General features: G+C 50.2%; 2 protein-coding genes across 10 annotated transcripts in view; one reads left to right on the top strand and one right to left on the bottom strand.

The window, feature by feature from the left end:
- The window catches only part of CHDH (choline dehydrogenase), a 33,656-nt gene extending 17,653 nt beyond the window's left edge, over positions 1-16,003 (top strand). Inside the window, exons 3-9 of one of the 2 annotated variants that reach the window (XM_030811607.1) lie at positions 5,071-5,832; positions 6,481-6,632; positions 7,321-7,450; positions 8,490-8,624; positions 9,424-9,566; positions 10,050-10,152; positions 10,890-16,003. In XM_030811607.1, the coding sequence (XP_030667467.1) occupies positions 5,130-5,832; positions 6,481-6,632; positions 7,321-7,450; positions 8,490-8,624; positions 9,424-9,566; positions 10,050-10,152; positions 10,890-11,308 (1,785 nt within the window). In that variant the 5' untranslated portion in view covers positions 5,071-5,129 and the 3' untranslated portion in view covers positions 11,309-16,003. The remainder of the gene's footprint in view (positions 1-5,070; positions 5,833-6,480; positions 6,633-7,320; positions 7,451-8,489; positions 8,625-9,423; positions 9,567-10,049; positions 10,153-10,889) is intronic. The other variant, XM_030811608.1, reaches the window with a different exon arrangement.
- CACNA1D (calcium voltage-gated channel subunit alpha1 D) overlaps positions 15,778-22,581 on the bottom strand; it is a 322,420-nt gene continuing 315,616 nt past the window's right edge. For 3 of the 8 annotated variants that reach the window (XM_030811606.1, XM_030811598.1, XM_030811605.1), the window contains 3 exons: positions 20,299-20,420; positions 18,762-19,082; positions 16,616-17,957 (listed from right to left, as the gene is read on the bottom strand). In XM_030811606.1, coding sequence (XP_030667466.1) covers positions 17,664-17,957; positions 18,762-19,082; positions 20,299-20,420 — 737 coding nt within the window. In that variant the 3' untranslated portion in view covers positions 16,616-17,663. Of the gene's footprint in view, positions 17,958-18,761; positions 19,083-20,298; positions 20,421-22,581 lie in introns of all 8 variants that reach the window. The other 5 variants (XM_030811596.1, XM_030811599.1, XM_030811600.1 and 2 more) reach the window with 3 other exon arrangements.

A 22,581-nucleotide genomic window follows, 5' to 3' on the forward strand; every position in this document is an offset into this window, starting at 1 on the left:
TTAGCATTCCCACCAGCCATGAATAAAAGTTCCTATTGCTTCACATCCTTGTTAGCATTTGATGTTGTCAGTGTCTGGATTTTGGCCATTTTAATATGTGTGTAGTAGTGTCTCACTGTTGTTTTAATTTGCATTTTCCTGATGACATATGATGTGGAGGATCTTCCCGTATGCATCTTTGCCATCTGTCTATCTTCTTTAGTGAGGTGTCTGTTAAGGTCTTTGGGCCGTTCTTTTTTTTTGAGACGGAGTCTCGCTCTGTCGCCCAGGCTGGAGTGCAGTGGCGCAATCTCGGCTCACTGCAAGCTCCGCCTCCCGGGTTCACGTCATTCTCCTGCCTCAGCCTCTCCGAGTAGCTGGGACTACAGGCGCCTGCCACTACGCCCGGCTAATTTTTTTTTTGTATTTTTAGTAGAGACGGGATTTCACTGTGGTCTCGATCTCCTGACCTCGTGATCCGCCCGCCTCGGCCTCCCAAAGTGCTGGGATTACAAGCGTGAGCCACCGCTCCCGGCCTGGGCCGTTCTTTAATCAGGTTATCTGTTATTGAGTTTTAAGAATATATTTATTTGTGTATTTACATAGTAGTCCTTTATAAGATATATCTTTTGCAAAGATTTACTCCTAGTCTGTGACTTGTCTATTAATTCTCTTGATAGTGTCTTTAGCAAAGTAGAAAACTCACATTTGATTGAAGTCCAGCTTATCAATTATTTCTTTGATGGACTGTGCCTTTGGTGTTGTAATATATAAAGTCATCGTCAAGCCCAAGGTCATCTAGATGTTCTTTCTCCTGTGTTATCTTCTAGGAGTTTTATAGTTTTATATTTTACATTTAGGTCTGTGATCTATTTTGAGTTAATTTTTGTGCAGGGTATAAGGTCTTTGTCTGTATTTACTGTGTGTGTGTGTGTGTGTGTGTGTGTGTGTGTGTGTGTGTGTGTATGTCTAGTCATTCCAGCTCCCTTTGTTGAAAAGACTTTCTTGCTGTATTGTGCTGCCTTTGCTGATTTGTCAAAGATCAGTTGGCTACATTTATATGGGTCTATTTCCGGGCTCTCTGTTCTGTTCCATTGATCTATTCACCAATATGACACTGTTTTGATTACTGTAGCTTTATAGTAAATCTTGAAGTTGGGTAGTGTCAGCCCTCCAATTTTGCTCTTCACTTTCAGTATTGTGTTGGCCATTCTGGGTCTTTTGCCTCTCCATATATACTTTGAACCAGTCTGTTAATATCTACAAAATAACTTGCTGTAGTTTTGACTGGGACTGCACTGAATTTGTAGATGAAGTTGAGAAGAACTGACATCTTGACAATATTGAGCCTTCCAATTTGCAAACATGAAATATCTCTCCATTTATTTAGTTGTTAAATTTCATCAGGGTTTCATAGTTTTCCTCATATAGATCTTGTACACATTTTGTTAGATTTATACCTAAGTATTTCTCTGTGATGCTTATTTATTTATTTAGGGATAGGGTCTTGCCGTCACTTAGGTTGAGGTACAGTAGTCCAGGCTGGAGAGCAGTGGCTGAATCATAGCTCTCTGCAGCCTCAAGCTGGGACTGCAGGTATGCACCACCACACCCAGTTACTTCATTTTTTATTAGTTATTTATTTTTTTAGAGATGGTATATTTAGTCTGTTCTCTCATTGCTATAAAGAACTACCTGAGACTAGGTAATTTATAAGAAAAGAGGTTTAATTGGCTCATGGTTCCACAGGCTTTACAGGAAACATGGCTGGGGGAGGCCTCAGGAAACTTACAATCATGGCAGAAGGTGAAGGGGAAGCAGGCATGTCTTACATGGCTAGAGCAGTAGGAAGAGAGAGAGGAGGAGGGGAGGTGCCACACACTTGTAAACAACCAGATCTTGTGATAATTCACTATCATGAGAACAGCAAGAGGGAAGTCTGCCCTATGATCCAGTCACCTCCTCCAACATTGGTGATTACAGTTCGATAAGAGATTTGGGCGGAAACACAAATCCAAACCATACCAGATGGGGTCTTGCTATGTTGCCCAGGCTGGTCTCAAACTCCTGGCCTCAAATGATCCTCTGACCTTAGCCTCCCAAAGTGTTGGGGTTATATGGGCCACTGCACCCAGCCTGGGGTGCTAATTTAAATGGTACTGTGTTTTTAATTTCAAATTCCACTTGTTTGTTGCTGGTATGTAGGAAAGCAATTGGCTTTTTATATATTAACCTTGTATCCTGAAACCTTGCTATAATTGCTTATTAGTTCCAGGAATTTTTGTTGATTCTTTTAGATTTTCTACATGGACAATCATGTCATTAGCAAACAAAGACAGTTTCATTTCTTCCTTCCCAATCTGTACCTTTTCCTTTTCTTGTCTTACTGCATTAGATAAGACTTCCAGTACAGTACTAAAAAGGAGTGGTTCAAAGGGACATCCTTGCCTCGTTCCTGGTTAGTGAGAAAGCTTTGAATTTTTTACCATCAGGTATGATGTTAGTTGTAGGGTTTTTGTAGATATTCTTTACCAGGTTGAGGAAGTTTCCTTCTACTCTTGGTTTACTGAGAGTTTCTATCATTAATGGATGTTAAATTTTGTCAAATGCTTTTTCTGCATCTGTTAATGTGATCATGTGAGTTTTCTTTTTCAGCCTGTTGATTATTTTTGAATGTCGAACCAGTCTTGCATACTTGAGATAAAGCCCACTTGGTTGTGGTGTATAATTCTTTCTATATATACTTTGATTCAATTTTCTAGTATTTTTGTTGAGTGTTTTTATGTATGTTCATGAAAGATACTGGTCTGTAGTTTTTTTTTTTTTTTATTGTAATGTCTTTGTCTGGTTTTGTTATTAGGGTGATGCTGGCCTCACAGAATGAGTCAGGAAGTAATCCTCTGTTTCTGTCTTCTAGAAGAGACTGTAGAGTACTGGTATAATTTCTTCTTTAAATGGTTGGTAGAAATCACCAGTGAGCTTAGTCAAGCTTGGTGCTGTTTTGGAAGGTTATCAATTATTGATTCAATTTCTTTAATAGATATTGGCTTATTTGGAGTGTCTTTCTTCTTGTGTGAGTTTTGGCAGCTTGTGTCTTTCGAGGAATTAGTCCATTTCACTAAATTATCATCTACTTTATTTTTAAAGATGTATTCCCTGGGTATAATTTTTCAATTTCAGTAAACTAGGACTAGAGGTATTTTTTTCTTTCAGTATTTAAAGTTGTCACTCCATTATCTTCTAGATTGCATGTTTTCTGAGAATTTTGCTGTCATTGTTATATTTATTCCTCTGCGTATGTTTTTTGTCTGGCTATGGTGATGATTTTCTCTTTATTTTGAAGTTTCAGCAGCTTAACTATGATGTACTTAGATGTATTTTTCTTTGTACTAATCCTGCTTGGGATGCTCTAAGCTTCTTGAATCCATGGTGTTTTGTCTTGCACTACTTTTGGGAAAGTCTCAGCAATTATCTCTTCAAATATTTCTCCTCCCTTGTTCTCTGTCTGTTCTTTCCCCCTTTCCCTCCTTCCCCACTATTTCCCTCTCAGACTCCAGTTATCCGTAATTTAGTTTGATATTGTCCCAGAGTTGTTCGTTGTTTTTTCTCTCTTCCCCTCTTTATATTTCCAGATTCTTTTCTGTGCTATATCCAATTAAAAATTGTTCTTCTCTAACATTGTATTTTTTTCTCGCATTTATGTTTTTTTCTATAGTTTTCAATGTTTGGCTGAAATTTCCTATCTGTTCAATATGTTGTCCACCTTTTCAACTATATCTTTTATAATGTTCACCTTGGTTAAAGTCCTTGTTCGATGGGTTCTAACATCTGGGTGCATTACTCCTTGGTCTGTTTCTGTTGACTACTTTATCTCTTGATAAGGAGTCATTTATTTGCCTTGCTGTTTGGTATGTATCCTAGTTTTTTATTGAATGCTAGACCTTGTGTGTAGTGGGATGGTGGAGACTGAGGTAAACAGTATACCTAGCAAAGGACCTGTCTTTCATTCTGTTGGGTTGTTAGTGTGGAGTGTTGTCAGTCTGGTGGGGAGTGGTGTGGGGCCTGGAGCTCTGAAGAGTTCTTCTCAGTGTTCCAGCAGCCTCAGACATACCACTCAGGAGGCCCCGCCACCTCTGTCTCCTATGCCTGTGCAACAGTGGGGAGGAGGAGGAGAAAGAGCCTCTGCACTCCAGTGGTAGGCTGCTGTTACTTGGTGCAGGGCTTGTGGAAGGGGTGGTGAGATTTATCAGGGTTTCCTTTTCTTTCAGCCTCAGTCTTGAGGCAGGCTTTGTTGGTCTGAGCCTCATGGGTGGGGCGTTCTCAGGTGTTCTTTTCAGTGGAGGTTTTCATGACATATCCTGTTTTTTTTTCTACCTCTGTGCACTATGCTGGGATTGATTTGAACATTGTTAGGAAAGGGCCCTTTCAAAGCTATTGCCATTTTTCTGTTAAAACGTTAGCATTCTACAGAGCGATCTTTGACGAGTGTAGCTCTGATCCTGAACCTGCTTCAAATCCCTCTAGTGCACCCCATGGCCCCTCGGGTCAAAGGCTTTGAGCTCTACAGTCTCGTGCCTCTCATGCTGATCTTCCTTCAGTTATTTAAGTCTTGTCCTTTTCCCGGGCCCTAAACCATCCGTTTTGAGCGCAGATGTCTTTCTGTGTATTGCTACAGGAACTGGGTGGGGCAGGGAACAGTGCCTAGCACATGGTAGGGGCTGAGCCCGCTGTCTTGAAGGGATGAGTACAAGTACTCTGTTTTCTTTCTCCCTTGGAAAGCCCTTCGCCCCCCTGCCTTCCAGCAGGCGGACTCCAGCCTAGTCTACAGGTTCATACACAGGGCACAGGGAAGCATTTTACCTCTCAGTTGGGGGAGGGGCCTTTCTGCTGCCCACCCCCTGCCCTGTGCCTGTCCATCCTGGCACATACAAAAAAGTTCTGAAATTCCTGTGTGTCCCTCACTTCCTCCTCCTAGTTCCTTTGAGCAGCCACATCGGGCTGGGCCTGCTGCACCCTGCCGCGGCAGGCCGTTGGTGAACATACCCTAGATATGCGGAGTTAAGATTTTTAAAGCCCCTCTTCCTGTTTTAGGGAGAAGTGAGTCATCTCATTCCCCTCCGTGGATCAGAGGACTTCGACTAGATAGAAGCATGTGGTGTCTCCTACGAGGCCTGGGCCGGCCTGGAACCCTGGCACGGGGAGCCCTGGGGCAGCAGCAACCCCTGGGTACCCGGGCCCTGGCCAGCGCGGGCTCTGAGAGCCGGGACGAGTACAGCTACGTGGTGGTGGGCGCGGGTTCGGCGGGCTGCGTTCTGGCCGGGAGGCTCACAGAGGACCCCACCGAGCGCGTGCTGCTGCTGGAGGCCGGGCCCAAGGACGTGCGCGCGGGGAGCAAGCGGCTCTCCTGGAAGATCCACATGCCCGCGGCCCTGGTGGCCAACCTGTGCGACGACAGGTACAACTGGTGCTACCACACAGAGGTGCAGCGGGGCCTGGACGGCCGCGTGCTGTACTGGCCACGCGGCCGCGTCTGGGGCGGCTCCTCATCCCTCAACGCCATGGTCTACGTCCGTGGGCACGCCGAGGACTACGAGCGCTGGCAGCGCCAGGGCGCCCGCGGCTGGGACTATGCGCACTGCCTGCCCTACTTCCGCAAGGCGCAGGGCCACGAGCTGGGCGCCAGCCTTTACCGGGGCGCCGATGGCCCGCTGCGGGTGTCCCGGGGCAAGACCAACCACCCGCTGCACCGCGCATTCCTGGAGGCCACGCAGCAAGCCGGCTACCCGCTCACTGAGGACATGAACGGCTTCCAGCAGGAGGGCTTCGGCTGGATGGACATGACCATCCATGAAGGTAGTGGTCTCCCTTCTCTTTTTTAAAAAGCACTACCCCCTATCCCAGCCCCCACCCATGTTGGCCCGTGGCTCGGGGCTCCTGGTTCCAGCATGGTCAGGAGGCATGGGCAGACTGAGGCTGGCACGACCGGGAAGAGATCTGGCTTAGTATACCCCCCAAGAGTACAACCCAGAGCCCTGAGAGTGACCCAGGATGGTGACCCTGGGCGTTCTCTACCCCTCTGGCCCCTGTTGGTGTGGATAGCAGAGAATCAGCTCTCTGGACAGAGAGCCTAAGTCCTCTAGGGACTTGAAGATGGGGAAACTGAGGCACAGAGTGGTGAAGGGCCTTGCTCACAGCAGGACAGAGGCAAGCCAGGGCTGACCCAGGGCTCCTGCCTGCCTCTCGAAGGCTCTCACCCCTCTGGCTGTGCTCCTGGTCTCAGTGTCCTCCTGTTTGAGGGTGAAGGGTACTTTTCCACCTGCATCCAGGGGACCCCAGGCAGATGTGGACTCAGTAGGGCAGGGTCTTTCCGTCTCAGCTTTACTTTGAAGGCGGGACTTGCAGTCAGAGCTGGGCATATCCACTCTTTCTCCAGCTCCTTCCTCTTGCCCAGGTGTCAGGGGAAAGCGGAGCCATGCCTGACCACCTCACTCCATCCTGCAGGCAAACGGTGGAGCGCGGCCTGTGCCTACCTGCACCCCGCACTGAGCCGTACCAACCTCAAGGCCGAGGCCGAGACGCTTGTGAGCAGGGTGCTATTTGAGGGCACCCGTGCAGTGGGCGTGGAGTACGTCAAGAATGGCCAGAGCCACAGGGTGAGTGGACTGCAGCTGGGGTCCTGGCAGAAGGAGGTGGGCAGTGACCCTGGTGGTCCAGCTCAGAGTGGGCAGGAGTCACGCCCTCACCCCCCAGCCCCACGTGCTCATCCCTGTGATGGCAGGGGGAGGGGCGAGTAGCTGGTGGAGGTGAGGAAGCCCCCAGTCCTGCCACCTAGAAAGGGCCTGTGGTGTCAGTGCCCCTGTGTGCCATGCCTAATTCAGAGCTGTCCCCCAGTACCGTCCACACCATTTCAAGGCACTGACCTCACAGAAAGCTATAGGTTTACACTAGAGGTTTTAAAACCCATAAATGTGATTGTACTCTGTTTCTGTGTTGTTGGCAGGGAGTCTGATTGTTTTGCAGCTTCACGTGTAGATCTGGTTCACTGCTTGCTCTCTCTAAACCACCCACTTGAATGCCTGCTTTCATTTATCTCATGTAAGCCCTCCCCTCCTGTTTCTAAGGCCATCACTACTGTCTAGCTGTAGTTGCACCTGCTGGTTGCTTTCAAGTAGTGACTCAGCGAATTTCCTCTCCTTGGCTCTGGGGCCTGTCCTGGGTGTGCCACATGGATTCCACATCCCAAGGCCATGTTCTCATGGTGCTGGCTAGAGCAGGGCGCTGGTCTGTGAGTCAGGAGAACAGCTGGCTTTTTAGGGAGTGACCTGGCTGGACCTCTTCCAGGCTTATGCCAGCAAGGAGGTGATTCTGAGTGGAGGTGCCATCAACTCTCCACAGCTGCTCATGCTCTCCGGCATCGGGAATGCTGATGACCTCAAGAAACTGGGCATCCCTGTGGTGTGCCACCTACCTGGTGAGCCCCCTTCTTTACTGCTCCCCAGAGGCTGTCTCTGCTCAAAGGCTTAGTGTATGTATCTTATTAGCATGGAGTGGGGAGGTGGTGGCAGTCAGTGATCCTTGGAACTGTCACATCGTCCCTGTGAGCCCGAAGGTTTCCCAGGCCTCACTGGACCCTGTCAGCCCTGGGCCCCGAGTCTTGCATTGTTTTCCTTCTCCCTCCCCCAGCCGCCCTATTTCACTTGGAGAAGGGCACCCTGCAGCAGGGAGTATCTGCCCGTGAAGCCCCACTGGCTCGGGCATGGGCGTGTCACCAGAGCAGCTCTATGGCGAGAGGGGGCCAGGCCTCGTCCTTCCATCCACAGGACTCGCTGGCTGCCCTGAGCATGAATGAGGTCAGCTCCGTGCTCCAGAGCCTGCTCTTCGTGTTAAGACGTAAACTTTATTTTATAAACTGTCTCTGATGCTCTTGAGGGTCAGGCTCTGTCTCTTGCCCTCCTTGATAACCCCACTCCGGGAGGGCTGGGCCTTTGTGCGTTTAGGCTTCATCATGAGGGGCCCAGGGAAGTGCTGCTTCATGACGTTGACCTGCCCAGTCTCCCAATAGGCTTGGCTGAAATCATGCAAGGACTGTGTAGCACGACAGGGCTGCTTCCTCCTTCCCCACGCTGGGGTGAGGGTGGGGCTGCTGTCTGCCCCACTGGCCATCACCATCCAGTGACCGCTCACCAAGCAGTGCCTGCTGAAGGCGTAGGCCCTGCCCTCACAGAGGGGGCTGCTGAGCAGGGCTGACAAGGAGCACCCAGAGGCTGCCCTGGGAGTGAGTGACAAGGACAGGCGGCCTTGGCAGCATCCGAGGCAGGCCAGACTTGGCCAGGAGTGCGAGCATAGTGTCTCTGGGAGGCAGCCTTTAAGCCGAGACCAGGGAACCAACTGAGCAGGAGCTGGTCCAGAAGATAAGTGAATAGGAAAGCATTTTTCAAAACCAGGGGGATATTGAGAAGCAGCTGAGCCCCCTTGGTAGCCACTTTCTAAACCACTCCTTCCCATATCAGGGGTTGGCCAGAACCTGCAAGACCACCTGGAGATCTACATTCAGCAGGCATGCACCCGCCCTATCACCCTCCATTCAGCACAGAAGCCCCTGCGGAAGGTCTGCATTGGTCTGGAGTGGCTCTGGAAATTCACAGGTGAGCACACTCATCAGTAACCTGGGAGGAGATTGTCTATAAGCATTGAGACCTCCTTCCTGAGGAGCTGAACAAGGGTTCTGGCCACTGGGTTTGATGCTGAACTATGCCATTTACCTTAGCCCTGAGCCTCAGTTTTTCCATCTTCAAAATGGGGATGAACAGTTTCAACCTGACAGGTTGAAGCGAGGACCAGAAACAATAGCCCATGCCAAGGAGCTTGGCCCAGGGCCTGCTGGAGGTGAGACTCCTCGGGGCTCAGGGGCTGCTCTTCCTTACAGATGGGCAGGGATGGCCTTGTGCTGGACAGCAGGCGAGGTCCAAGGAGCCAGGAGAAAAGGTGGAGAGAGGAGACTTTGGGGCTAGACTGCAGAATCAGCATTCATCTTTCAACCATTTCCATTTGATTTCTAGCTGCGCCTGGGCCAGGAAACGGTAGTTTAAAATCCTACTCATCCACTCAGTCTGTATTTCTCACACACCTAGTATGTGCTGTGTACTGTGCTAGGTGGTGGGAAGAGCCGGTAAGGCAGGTGGCATGGGCAGTGGCAGAATTGGCCCAGGTAGAGAGCAGAGCTGATGCCATGCTTTTGGCAAATAGCTGACATTTTATGGTGTGGTGCTGGGTGAGCCCCCTGTCGGGGGTGAACAGATGTGGACAGGACTTGGGTCCAGGCACTAGAGTGGAGTCCAGGAAAAGGAAGAGGAGTGGCCAGGAGAAAGGAGGGAAACCAGGAGCAGCCGGCCCACCTGCCACGCCCTGACTGGCTCTTCTGCCTCATCCTCTTCTGTTTCTCAGGGGAGGGAGCCACTGCCCATCTGGAAACAGGTGGGTTCATCCGCAGCCAGCCTGGGGTCCCCCACCCGGACATCCAGTTCCATTTCCTGCCATCCCAAGTGATTGACCACGGGCGGGTCCCCACCCAGCAGGAGGCTTACCAGGTGAGCAGGTGGAGGAGCCTCAGCTTCCCAGGATGTCTCCTTCCCACCAGGAAGGAAGATGCTCCCATTTTCCAAGGCAGCATTCTCCCTGGTGCCATACAGCTGCAGAGTGGGGGACACAGAGGCCTGTCCCCTGCCTTCCAGCTGCCCAGCGTGTCAGTCTGTGTGGTGCATGCCAATGGTATGACTGTTCCATGCAGGCTAGGTACCGAGCACCAGAAATGGGACAAACAGAGGGGCTGACTTGGCAGTGGGATCACCACCTCTGAAAGCTTTGAGTATGAGGCCAGGATGAAAGAGTGATTCACTGAGGTGATCTGTAATCACTCGTGGAGGTGGGTACCATGTGGGCAAAGGCTAACATGCATCTGTTCCCCACTGATTCTGGAAGCAGAGGCCCACCCTGCAGGTAAACCAGGGTTGACAGAGGTCACTGTGGATGTCTACGGAGGGACCGTCACTGCTTCCTCTGTGTTCTTCTAGGTACACGTGGGACCCATGCGGGGCACGAGTGTGGGCTGGCTCAAACTGAGAAGTGCCAATCCCCAAGACCACCCTGTGATCCAGCCCAACTACTTGTCAACAGGTAATTCACCCACCTGTGTCTTCCTGGGCTTGAACAAACGAATGCTTTCGTGGGGTTCCTGTTTATCCCTGAATCATACCCTTGGACTACACTTTCCAAGACACTGTCGTCCCCCGCCCCGTCACTTTAGGCTGTAAACTTGCATAGGCAGCCCCGCAGTGTCCTGGGACACATGAAATAAATGAAGTCGCAGGGGTTAGACAGTAGGGGAGATTTGCAGCTTTCAGGACAATCTGCCATGATGTGCAGGGAGACCGCGCTATGCAGGTGCCAGGTCTGTAGATAGATAGAGCATTTTTCCTGTTGTCACTCTGAGCAGCTTCTAAAAGCAAATTCCATTCCTGGGCCTGCCTCTTTGCATGCAGCAAAAACAAGCACTACCCACTGGGCAGGTTTTGCCCAGCAATGGCTGCAGGGTGCTCACAGCCACACTGTGGCAGGGGCAGGGTGTGTGTACTTATCCCTGCCCTACAGAAAAGTCAGACCCCTGATTTAAACCTGGGCCTCTGGGTGGGCTGTGTCAATGTAGGATGCTACCTTTGAGCTACACGGTACAGTCTAACCCACTATGGGCAGGGGACAAGCAGCCTGCTGGCTCGGTCTCCCATGGCTCTGAACTTTGTCCCCAAACACCATCCCCCTCAGACAGCTTACAGAGCCTCTCCATGCCGTGAATCTTCCAGTGAGGCCAGCACGGGCAAAAGGAGGGGTCCTCACCTGTTTCTTTTCCTCGACAGAAACTGATATTGAGGATTTCCGTCTGTGTGTGAAGCTCACCAGAGAAATTTTTGCACAGGAAGCCCTGGCTCCGTTCCGAGGGAAAGAGCTCCAGCCAGGAAGCCACGTTCAGTCAGATAAAGAGATAGATGCCTTTGTGCGGGCAAAAGCTGACAGCGCCTACCACCCCTCATGCACCTGTAAGATGGGCCAGCCCTCTGATCCCACTGCTGTGGTGGATCCGCAGACAAGGGTCCTTGGGGTGGAAAACCTCAGGGTTGTCGATGCCTCCATCATGCCTAGCATGGTCAGCGGCAACCTGAACGCCCCCACAATCATGATCGCAGAGAAGGCAGCTGACATTATCAAGGGGCGGCCTGCACTCTGGGACAAAGATGTCCCTGTCTACAAGCCCAGGACGCTGGCCACCCAGCGCTAAGACAGTTGCTGCTGGAGGATGACCAGGGAAGCCCCCTGATGAGCCAAGAGGGCCAGCACAGCCCTTGCTCCCAGGCTCCTTCCTGAAACTATGTAGCACACTAGGACCCAGGTGGTACCCTACTCAGTGGCTGAGAATTGGATAGTCTTGGGAAATGAGACAAGTACTGGGCAGTGAATCCAGCTCCTTTTCCCCAGCCTTTTTTTCCCTGTGGGCCATTTGGGGAAAGCCAGCATTCAGGCTGAGATGTTCCTCCCTGCCTCCTGGAGGGACAGAAGGGGAGGATGGTTAACTCCTGCCGCATCCTTTGTCTTGTGTTCACGTGGCATTCTCTAACCCAGGGTTCCTTCCCAGGCCATGCACAGAGGCTGGGTGCCTGCCAGACCCACGGAGAGTTCGCAAGGGAAGGGGCATCCTCCTTCTCGAGCTGCCAGCTTCAGCTGAGGCAGTAAGTCACACAGTAGTTAGTTCATCCTGGGCTGGCACATAAGTAAGTCCCCAGTGTCCCTGTTCAGAGGGGAAAGTTGCCTGCTGGTAGAAAAACTGGCTTTTCCTTTCTCGCTTCCTAATTTCACTCTCAGAGTGAGGCAGGTAACTGGAGCTCCACTGGGTCACTCTGAGAGGGTTGTGGCTCTGGTTCTTATTAAACCAGGGCCAGGTGCAGGGCTCACACCTATAATCCCGGCACTTTGGGAAGATCACTTGAGCTCAGGAGTTCAAGACCAGCCTGGGCAACATAGTGAGACCTTGTCTCTGGAAAACAATTAGCTGGGCATGGTGGTGCACACCTGTAGTCCCAGCTACTTGGGAGGCTGAGGTGGGATGGCTTGAGCCCAGGAGGTTGAGGCTCCTGTGAACCCTGATGGCACCACTACACTCCAGCCTGGGTGACAGGGTGAGACCCTGTCTATAAAAAAAAAAAAAAAACCTGAGATTTTTTTGGACCTTATTCAAGGGGAGAGGAGTCTGGAGGGAATGCCACTTGGCTTCACTACCAAAGGTTTTATGACTTAGCATTTTAAAAGGTTTTCCTTTTACCAAGAAATGCAGAAACCAAGAACAAACCCCATGTACCAGATCACTGATTCCTACTGAAGCAGCTAGCCTGAGAAAGGACTCTCTCATATTGGGCTTGGGAAATGACTTGGCAGCCTGAGCCGTCCCAGCAGTGGACAAGGATGGTTAATTCTTATTCTCTAGACGTCCACAGGAACAGACTAGGATGGAAAACGCAGTTAAGCACAGCCATGCACCCTGTTCATGTAGAAATGCCCCTGTGTGAAAGAAAAATAAATTCAAGATTGGAGTTTTGGAGGAAAAAAAATACGAGTAGCATTTACAACAGCTCTTTGCTCTTTAAATTTCTTACCATTCAATAAAGTGATCCAGTCACTTACATTTGAACTGAGATGCCTTCTCCAGACTGTTCTGACAAGGTAATGAAAATAAAATGCATTTGGATTTTTCCAGACATCCACATCCACCGTCAGGGGCTGGGAAGAAAAGCATTGTTATGTGGAAACCTGCAGCTGTACTAGGCTCAGAATAAAGATGGGAGAAAATTGGGGGATTCCAGGCTTTGCTGGGATCTGAGAGGATTGAGATGGCTTATAGACTGTGGGGGGCGGGGGGGGTCTGACAGCCACAGCTTAGTTTTCTGAGAAAAACCTTCTAGAGAGTACAGAAGGAAGAAACCCATCACACCTCTCCTTTTAAAAATCTTAAGCAGCTCTTGTTTAATCTTACCTGTATTTTTTTAAATCTTTGTTCCAAGAGAGGGTCAAGAAAGAATCCTAAACCAGCCAAGAGACTTATTTCTCCTACGGAGGATCCCCACCTGCCCCACAGCAGCAGTCCGTGGCCATCAGTCACCTGGGTCTCAGGGCTGCCTGCAAGAGTGCAGAAACAGGAGTTCAGGTGCCAGCCCTGTGGCTTGGAGGGCCTCATGCAGCTCTCCTGCTGGAGCGTGTGTGGATTCAGGGGCAGGGGATGGTCCTGGGCCAGCCATGACTGTGCTGACCCTTCTTCTCTGGAACAGGTATGCATATGGCAGGGTGACAGTCACTTAGTTCTACCATCTCTGTGTCCCATGGGTGTGTCAGCCTCTGAGACCACGGTGGGTTCAGTCTGGTGGCTGTATTTTAAAATAAGCAAAACGTCATATGGTAAGAGGAGCCCACTGGGGATGCTGCTCGATTGCACCCAGGCCCTTCTCTCACTCTCAAATACCTAGTCATGTTCTACACAATCGCACAATTTGGCCATAAACAGGAATGAGGTTCGAAAGAAAAGATAGTAAGTGTCACATGTCCAGAACCTGAGCGTTCCCCTGCCATGAAGGGAGTCTTTCACCCCAGGAGGAGAGGCTGTCACCTGAGGAAGCCAGCATGGGGGGAGAAAGGCACTTGCTACAAAGTGGGATACACAGAGGGTACCCCCCCAGCTTCAGTCTAATAGGGAATCGGGCACCTTGGCAAAAAGCTTGCAGTACCTAAAAACAGAGAAACGTGCTTTGCAAAAATGGCTAAAAGAGCACAACAGAATGCGCTATGCATGTGCCCAGTGCTCTGAGGAGCCCTGACGTATTGCAGAAGCCTGTGTTGAAGCTGCTGCACTAGTAGGAGGCAGTTCCTGATGGAATAGGGGACAGGGGTGGGCTGCGTGGGAGCCAAGAGCATCTGGCAGCCTGACTGGAGATGGTGAGTTCCTGAAGCAGGAGTTGTAGGCACCCAAACATCTAGTCTTTCTGCTCGTAGCGAAAGTTGTAGGCATCATCTCCACGAATTCAAATAGATTCTTCTTGGCTAGTCATGGTGGCTCATGCCTGTAATCCCCGCACTTTGGGAGGCTAAGGTGGGCGGATCACTTGAGGCCAGGGCTTTGAGACCAGCCTGGCCAACATGGTGAAACCCCGTCTCTACTAAAAATACAAAAATTAGCTGGGCATGGTGGTGCACGCCTGTAGTCCCAGCTACTCAGGAGGCTGATACAGGAGAATCGCTTGGACCTGGGTGGCGGAGGCTGCAGTGAGCCGAGATTGCACCACTGCACTCCACCCTGGGTGACAGAGTGAGACTGTCTCAAAAAAAAAAAACAAAAAAAACCATTCTTCTCCAGCCAACCATGTCCCGCCACTCAGAAGTGGTTTCATGCTTCTACTGATAAGCCAACTTAACATCAGATCCAATACAGATTTTTTAAAGATAAAATACCATCTCTACTGGCCCTGTTTAGTGGCCCAGGGTGTCCTCTCAGGACATCCCTGAGACCACCCTGTCACCCTTGATGTTGGAACCAGGGCCCAGGTTTGCTCCTCATTCTCTCCTGCCCTCCTAGTCCCCAGGAGAGGAAAAGAAATACTGTTTTAGAGAAATAAGCTTTTCAACAAAACATGCCTGGAGTCAGTTTTTGAGTTGGGGTGGGCTAATCAGGGAGTCGGGGCTCTGTGCGTGATGGCAGCTCTATGGCCAACTAGTTTTTATAAACCAGCCAGCTGCCCATCAAAACAGTAAAACTTTTTTAGGAAATGCAATTGGCAAAGACACTTACGATGCTGAGAAGTACACAAGGTGAAACTGCTCCGGTTTTTTTCATAGCAGGGTCAGCAGTAAAGCAAGTGGTGCCCGTGGTCCCATCTCACACAGGTGAGACTGCGCTGAGAGGTAACATGGCCCTCACAGCCCACCACACCTGGCCTTCGCCCAATTCTGAAACTTCTTAGGATACAGCTGGAAAGTGCCACGTGACGAAACGAGATCCAGCTGTCTGGGTGGATGTCGGAGTCCATAGGCTGAGCAGAGATGGTTCTTAGTGAGGTTCTCACTGCCAGTTGACGGTGAAATCATAGCTGCCATTTACATTTTGTGAGATTATGAAAAACATAAGATTAAAGAAACTAAATGTATTATTCCTGTGGACACAAAAATGTGTATTTTTCAGATGGGGAGGGAACCAAAAAGGAAAAACATTTCATCTTAAAACTTTCCTATGACAAAGGAAAACAAAAAACCATGCTCTACAACTTCAAATTTTTCTTACAAAGAAAAATTTAATATTCGATGAGAGGGTGAACCAGGCTTAAAGCAGACAGATCGATATTAGGAAATGGTGCAGCCTGTAAGAATGCCAGTTTGTAAGTACTGACTTTGGAAAAGATCATCACCTCTACCAGACACTTAGGGTCCTGGTCTGGCAATTTTGGCCTGATGTGATGCCACACAGTAAGACCAAGACCCAACAGAGAGAGACACAGAGTCCAAGATAATGTTGACAGTGGTGTAGCCCTTTAGGAGAAATGGCGCTCCCTGCAGCTGGTATTAGGTTACCATTGGCACCAAAGGAACCAGGAGGATACGAATATCCGTAATTTCAGAGCTGCCCTGGCACAGTACCTGCCCCATCAGAGGCTCTCACTGGCAAATGCCAGCTCTGTGCAAGGAGTGCTCCCAAGTATAAAAATTATTACACAGTTTTATTCTGAAGAACATTTTGCATTTTAATAAAAAAGGATTTATGTCAGGAAAGAGTCATTTACAAACCTTGAAGTGTTTTTGCCTGGATCAGAGTAAGAATGTCTTAAGAAGAGGTTTGTAAGGTCTTCATAACAAAGTGGTGTTATTTACAAAAAAAAAAAAAAAACCAAAACAAAAAACATTAACAGGTTGTCTGTATACTATTAAAAATTTTGGACCAAAACTGCTACCTATCTTTTTGATTGCAGGGAATCCCTGCCAAGGTAACTTGACAGTCAGCCTAATTCTGTTGACAGAAAAAGAAGCCTTGATGGTTCTAATTATCCAAAAGTGGGTTTTCATCAGGACGTACAGTCAGAGTGTGAGTGCATTCTAATGAAAACTTCAGCCCTCGTTCAATTGCATATAAAAGCCCTCAAAGAGAACACACAGTACAGCAGTTTTTGTAAAAGGCAACAATACGATTTGTACAGACCCCGACACTCCAATCCTATAGATCACCATGTTACTCCTCCGTCCCCCCCACCCCAGCACCCCTTATTTCTTAAGCAGCACCACCAGTCCCCAGAGGACAAGAGCAGCTATACCTCATCCACCTATGCATTTCTGCACCAGTGATGCAAAAAACACCCTGGGTGGGCAGCAGAGAAAACCATAACTATGGATACTCTAGGGGCAGAACAGCCAGCTGGACCTGCTCTGTAATTCACTTACCAGAGGGTGGTTCAAGTCAAACAAAACCAAAGACCGTTGCAACCCATGGTGGATCCAAAGGTACAGTATCAAAATCATGGAACTCTTGCCCAAAGAAAAGACTGCAAATAGTCATCTGGTATATCTTGTGGAAAGATAGGTTTATAGTGACTCAAAATATTTTAGAAAAATTTCTGTAGTGTCAAGTTCTTTCAAACTTAAAATTTTACCCCCAGAGGATTTTCGCTGAATAAATGAGAATTGGCTCTATTTCTTCTACTTCTGGATAGCCCGAGTAAAAATACTAATAATTTCTAGATTTCAGTGGGGAACTACAATTATTAGGACCCATGGATATTGCTGCAGTTCAAATACGGTACAGTAATTACAAAATATAGACCATCTCTTTACAAATACAAATTATAGTATATTACAAGTCATGTACAGTAAATCTATAATTTTAAACAAACTAGTGTATCTAAGTTTACCTGGTTGCGAGTGCATTATTATTCCAGTTTACAGTTGCCCTTAGCGTGACAGTCAGAAACCGACCATCGGAGTGATACTGTCTTATGTAAACTGGCGTCACATCACAGAAAACCTTATTTATAAGGTCCCATTGCCCTCACAATGATCGCTGGTAGCTGGGTTCTGACTTACACACTGTATTTCAGAACAGCTAAACAGGAACCAGGACGCAGTGTATTTGGGGGAAAGGGTTTAAAAATGGATATGTTGGGCCCAGTGACTGATATGCTAGACCAATGGCTGAGGTAATGACACAGGCGTGATGATCGTCATCACCTTTAACTTTCCCCTGCACCTCGCCGCCATGCCTTCAGGTGGGTGGGCCTGGTGCCCTGGTACATGGGAGAAGCAGACTCCACAGCAGTGCCCATCTGGACAATGGGGCAGGGCGGGTCTGGCCTCCTCACCCATCCTCTGTGAGAGGGCGGGGCCTGCTGTTTCCTGCAGCTGGGGCCGAGCGCATGGTGCTCTGCCAGGCTTAACCACTTGGGGCCGGTTCCTACCAGGTTTATGGCTTTCTTGAGGCATGACATCTCTTATACAAAAGTCTAATTGAATATTACTCCCAACTAGTGCCTAAACTTTCCTAACTATGAGGCACTTTTCCCCTGGCTCTCCTGCGCCCCACCTGAGGCCAGAGCCAGTCTGCCCCTTGCTGGGGGCTACAAGGTGGTGATGCATATCATTTCATCCGCCAGGTCCTCCTCATCCCTCCCAGGGTCTGGCTCTTCATCGCTGTAGCCAGGACCGAAGTCCTGTAGCTCATAGTCCTGCCGGTGTGAGAGGGGGCCCACATCCCCGTTGGCTCGGGGATGCACGTTCCCATTAAGCAGGGTGCTGGCTGCACTCTCCATCTCGTCGATGGTGAGATCACAGGCATCAGCGATTTCGTGTTTTGTTGCTGACACAAATTTTGGATCCCTCGCGTAGCGTCCCAAGCCTTCGGATATCAGGACCTGTACAGAAAAGAGGGATGGATGGCATGGGGGTGTTATAAGGCCTTGCAGGGCAGGGGGACAACAGAAAAATCAACCCCAGTGCTAACTTAACTGCTCTGTGTGCTTTGGGGATGCAGCTCAATCATGTTTTCTAGACCTCATACATAATAACTAATGTAAATGGCTTTGAAAATGTCCTGGAGCTAAAAAACTACACATGGCCCAACAAGAGTGAAACCCACTGGGGAAAGACATTTAGTATAAACTAGAAACATATGCCAGAACAGCACCCATAATGCCAGCACAGCTCATTTATGAGAATCGACGGTGGTGACCAGTTTTTTTGTTTGTTTGTTTGTTTGTTTGAGATAGAGTCTCCCTCTGTTGCCCAGGCTGGAGTGCAGTGGTGTGATCTCGGCTCACTGCAGCCTCCACCTCCCAGGTTCAAGCAGTTCTCCTGCTGCAGCCTCCTGAGTAGCTGGGATTACAGGCATGCACCACCACGCCCGGCTAATTTTTGTATTTTTAGTAGAGATGGGGTTCACCATGTTGGCCAGGCTGGTCTCGAACTCCTGACCTCAGGTGATCCACCCGCCTCGGCCTCCCAAAGTGCTGAGATTACAGACGTAAGCCACTGCACCCAGAGGTGGTGAGCAGTTTTTACTCATGCTTCAGGTACATTCCTGCTGCTCAAAAGTATCTGATTGAGGCAGCCTGGCTCACAGCCTGGCCACCCTCCCACCACTGCCCTTCCTGCTGTTACAGTTGCACCTCTGCTGCTCCCGGTGCTTCCTGCCCACCATGGCCAAGAGCCGTACTCACTGCCTCCACCAAGCTGTCTGCACTCCTCTGCTTGTCGCTGTTTTTGTTCCGGAAGCTGCTGGGGACGGTCAGGCTGGCTGGTGTGAAAGTCCGGTAGGAGATGTCAGGTTCGTCTGTGTACCAGGAGCTGCGGTGCAGGGACGGCAGGCTGCCGTTCACCTGGTCCAGGGCCTCTGACTGCTCCACTTGGATCAGTGGGGTGTAGCACGGTGTCCAGTCCCGGTAGGGAGGGGTTGCTGGAGGGGTGGCCCACGACCGGGTCGAGTGACTCGGTGAGTACTTCTGGGCTTTACTTGAATCTAGGCCAGCAACTGCCATGATCTAAGGAAAGAGAGGAGCGTTGGGAGACCAGAGGTTCTCAGAGGTCCAGGCCTCAAACCTCCTGCACACAGACCGAGCATGGGCGCTGCGCTGTCCAGGGGCAGTCCAGGCAAGGACTTGGAAAGGACATGGGCACACTGAAGTACGCTGAATGAATGGGCGGTGATGACTTTGTTTTCTAGCAGACTGTGCTTTCTTTTACCCCGAATCCATAATGCATTTCCTTTGGCTTTTCCCAAGGAGTTATCAGTTGTTAATTCATGAAATTGCTTCAGAATGAAGAAGAATCAGGGAAGCCCAACAAGCTGTGGGTGTGAACACACCACCCAGTTTCATGCTGGGTTTAAATACCAAAGTACATTCAGGGGAAACTACCACTTCCAAGCACTTATAGGAAAACAGCTGGTTCTCTTTGCTCTGGAGTAATGCATCCTAGAGCCAGCAACTGACATGTGCTAAAGCACTGGGTACAAGCCCCGGTCTGACAATCCCACCATGGCAGATGCACCTTGGGGTTCACACTCTGCAGAAAGGGGCAGGGAACCCAGTCTGTAAACAGCACAGGTCCACGCCCACCACCCCATCGTGCACAAATGAATGGCATCTCTGATGTGATATTTTCAGAAAGAAAAAGCACCATATTGTTATCCTCGAGGGAAAGCCCTGGTGAGTGGGCTCTGGCCCCACCCTCTTGCCTGTGCAGCCACCCTCAATGTGGGCAAATCGTTCTCCCCAGACTGCTCCCTTTGTAGGCAGGGGAGGTTAACCCCGCATAGTACCCACAGGGCCCTGCCCACAGAGGGACCCATAAACTTAATGAAGGAACCACTTCTTAAGAGAAAATGAAGGGCTGCACCGATTGTTCAGAATCAGCCAAGTGGCCCCCACTCCCTGAGCTCGGATCACATCAGGCTCTGTATTCAATGCCAGGAAGAGGTGGTGGGGGTCGCAGGGAGGCACCTGGGCAGAGAGGCCAGGTTTGGTAGCTGGCTCCTTGGATTCAAATGCCAGCAGTCGCTTGCTTGTGTGAGCTGGGACAGCATGGGACTTGTAGCCATAGCTATTTGACAGGATTGTTACAAAGATTAACCAGACTGTAGGTGAAGATTCTCTCCTTCCCTCCTGGTGCTTAAGGCCAAGGAGAAGGAAGTGACCTGATGGAGGTCCTATGTGGGGTGCCCCTGGGCGTGGGGGCAAGGCCAGGTGGGCCGCTCACCTGTTGCTGCATCAGATGCAGAGGCAGGGCCGTGCGGTGGGGGAAGGTGGGAGACAATGGGACCTCTTCCTGGCTGCTCTGCCGGCGCAGGCACTCAAAGTTGAAGGAGGATCTCCGGTGGGCTGGGAAAGCAAAAGGCATCATGCAGCTGTGAAGCAAGTTCTCTGTCAGGACACCGTCTTTCAGAGTCAGGGTGGCCCCCGATGCTCAGCAACGAGCCCAGGAAGAAGCATGTGGTTTGTCCAAGAGAAAGATTAGGTAGTGAGGTCTTCAAACTTTAGGAGGAGAGGATGAAGGCAGAAGCCCCAGTGAGGGATGTTTTTTAAAGTACGAACTACTTTTTTTTTTTTTTTTGAGATGGAGTCTGGCTCTGTCACCCAGGCTGGAGTGCAGTGGCACAATCGCGGCTCACTGCAAGCTCCGCCTCCCGGGTTCATGCTGTTCTCCTGCCTCAGCCTCCCGAGTAGCTGGGACTACAGGCGCCTGCCAGCATGCCCGTCTAATTTTTTATATTTTCAGAGAGATGGGGTTTCACCGTGTTAGCCAGGATGGTGTCGATCTCCTGACCTCGTGATCCACCTGCCTCGGCCTCCCAAAGTGAACTTACTACTTTTAAATGTTCGCCTGTTCTCAGGAGGAGGAGCGAAGGCAGCCCATAGGGCAACTGATCCGAGTCAGAAGCCCTGGCCCCGAATACTGTGGGGAGCGCACAGCACTTCAGTGCAAGAACACAAGTCCTGCTAGAACCCCACGACACTTCCCACTGTCACCTTCCAGATACCCTAAGTGTCCCCAGCGGCTGACATATCTTGCTGGGGCTCCTGCGTTTACACCTGTTTTAAAGGGAGGGACTTTACCTGCACTGATCGGCTTGACCAGGTAATAAGCAAATTATTTTTGTTGGGAAAGATTCAGCTTCTCTAGCACTGAAGACAAACAAAGGACACCTCTAACTTTAAGGAAACGCTTGTCCTGCTAACAGCTCTTCCAACAGAGGTTCACACACAGGTTAACAAGATGATCCACAGCTCCCAGCTTCACAGGGCACCAGGCCCAGGAGATCAGTCTGAATTCTGGGGCCCTAAGACACAGCCAGCAGCCTCCTCCCAGAAACGTCCTACCCCTTGCAGGGGCCTCTGTCAGGAGCACACCTATCGTTTACAAGGCATTTCTATGGCTCCTATCTTGACCGCTGTTTTTCTCGGATCACAGGGCCTTTCTCAGCCCTGGCAAAACTCCACATGCCCCTAATTCCTCTACTGGAAAGCCCAGGGCCTAGCTAGGAGAGGACTCCCAGGCACACTGGGGCTGCACACAGAGACTGGGCTGAGTCCTTGGCTAGGCGCTGCCCAGCAGAGAGGAACGAGACAGCCAGTCCTGGTCTCTCGTGCCCAGTGCGCACTGTGGGGCCTCCTGGTTCAGTTGCCTACATGGGACACACACGGCTGCCTCATCAGAAAGCCTTCCCTCCACGTACCACCCAGGGGCCAACTGTGCTGTGGAGCATAGGTTTCCAGATCGAATGGCCGGGCTGGGGGCTGGGAAAGGAGCGCAGCGGTCCCTCTCCTATATGTGGTGCTTTTCCATTTCTAAAATGCTCCGTGGATCCCCACCGTCTCATGTGCTCTGCACAACACTCTCTGGAGGAGGAGGGAATCCCCCTGCAGCTGAGAACACAGGTGGAGGAGTGAAATGTTCTCCCTGTCTAAGGTCTGAGCTGCGGGGCAGCAAAGCAAAACCACCTTACGAATCACGAGCACAGCAACTCCTGCCCACTCAGCTCCTCTCTGGCACTGTGGCTGGTGGGATTCATGTGCTCGCTGGCTTGGCCAGGTAGGCAACAGACAAAGGCCGAGGGCCCAGGAAGTCAGTGGAACTCACAAGGGCGAGGGCCTCCACCTGGCCTCACCTGCATCTGCTTCATCTAGTATTTATGGGAATGGGGTGACTTCATTTAGCTGCATGTGTTCGGGGCTGAGGAATTAAATATTAACCATGGAAATGGGTCTGGTCACACTCCCCAGTGGGGCTGTGACAGCTGGAGTGAGGCAGAGGGCCCTGGGCACCTCCCAGCGGTGCTCTTTATAGTATATGCAGTTGGCAGACTCAGAAGCCGATGTGTCACGGCTATTTTTGGTTACTGATTAGAGTCCTGTTCAAAAATATGCTTCATTCCTCAGAAATTCCAAAAATGGATAGTCCTTAACCATCAGCAAAATGCCCACATGTCCAAAATGAAACTGTTCAGCCAGGAGCTGGAAGAGGCCAGGGCTGCACCTCTTC

The sequence above is a fragment of the Nomascus leucogenys genome, chromosome 4, assembly GCF_006542625.1.
Source record: "Nomascus leucogenys isolate Asia chromosome 4, Asia_NLE_v1, whole genome shotgun sequence".
In the NCBI taxonomy this organism is placed as follows: domain Eukaryota; kingdom Metazoa; phylum Chordata; class Mammalia; order Primates; family Hylobatidae; genus Nomascus; species Nomascus leucogenys.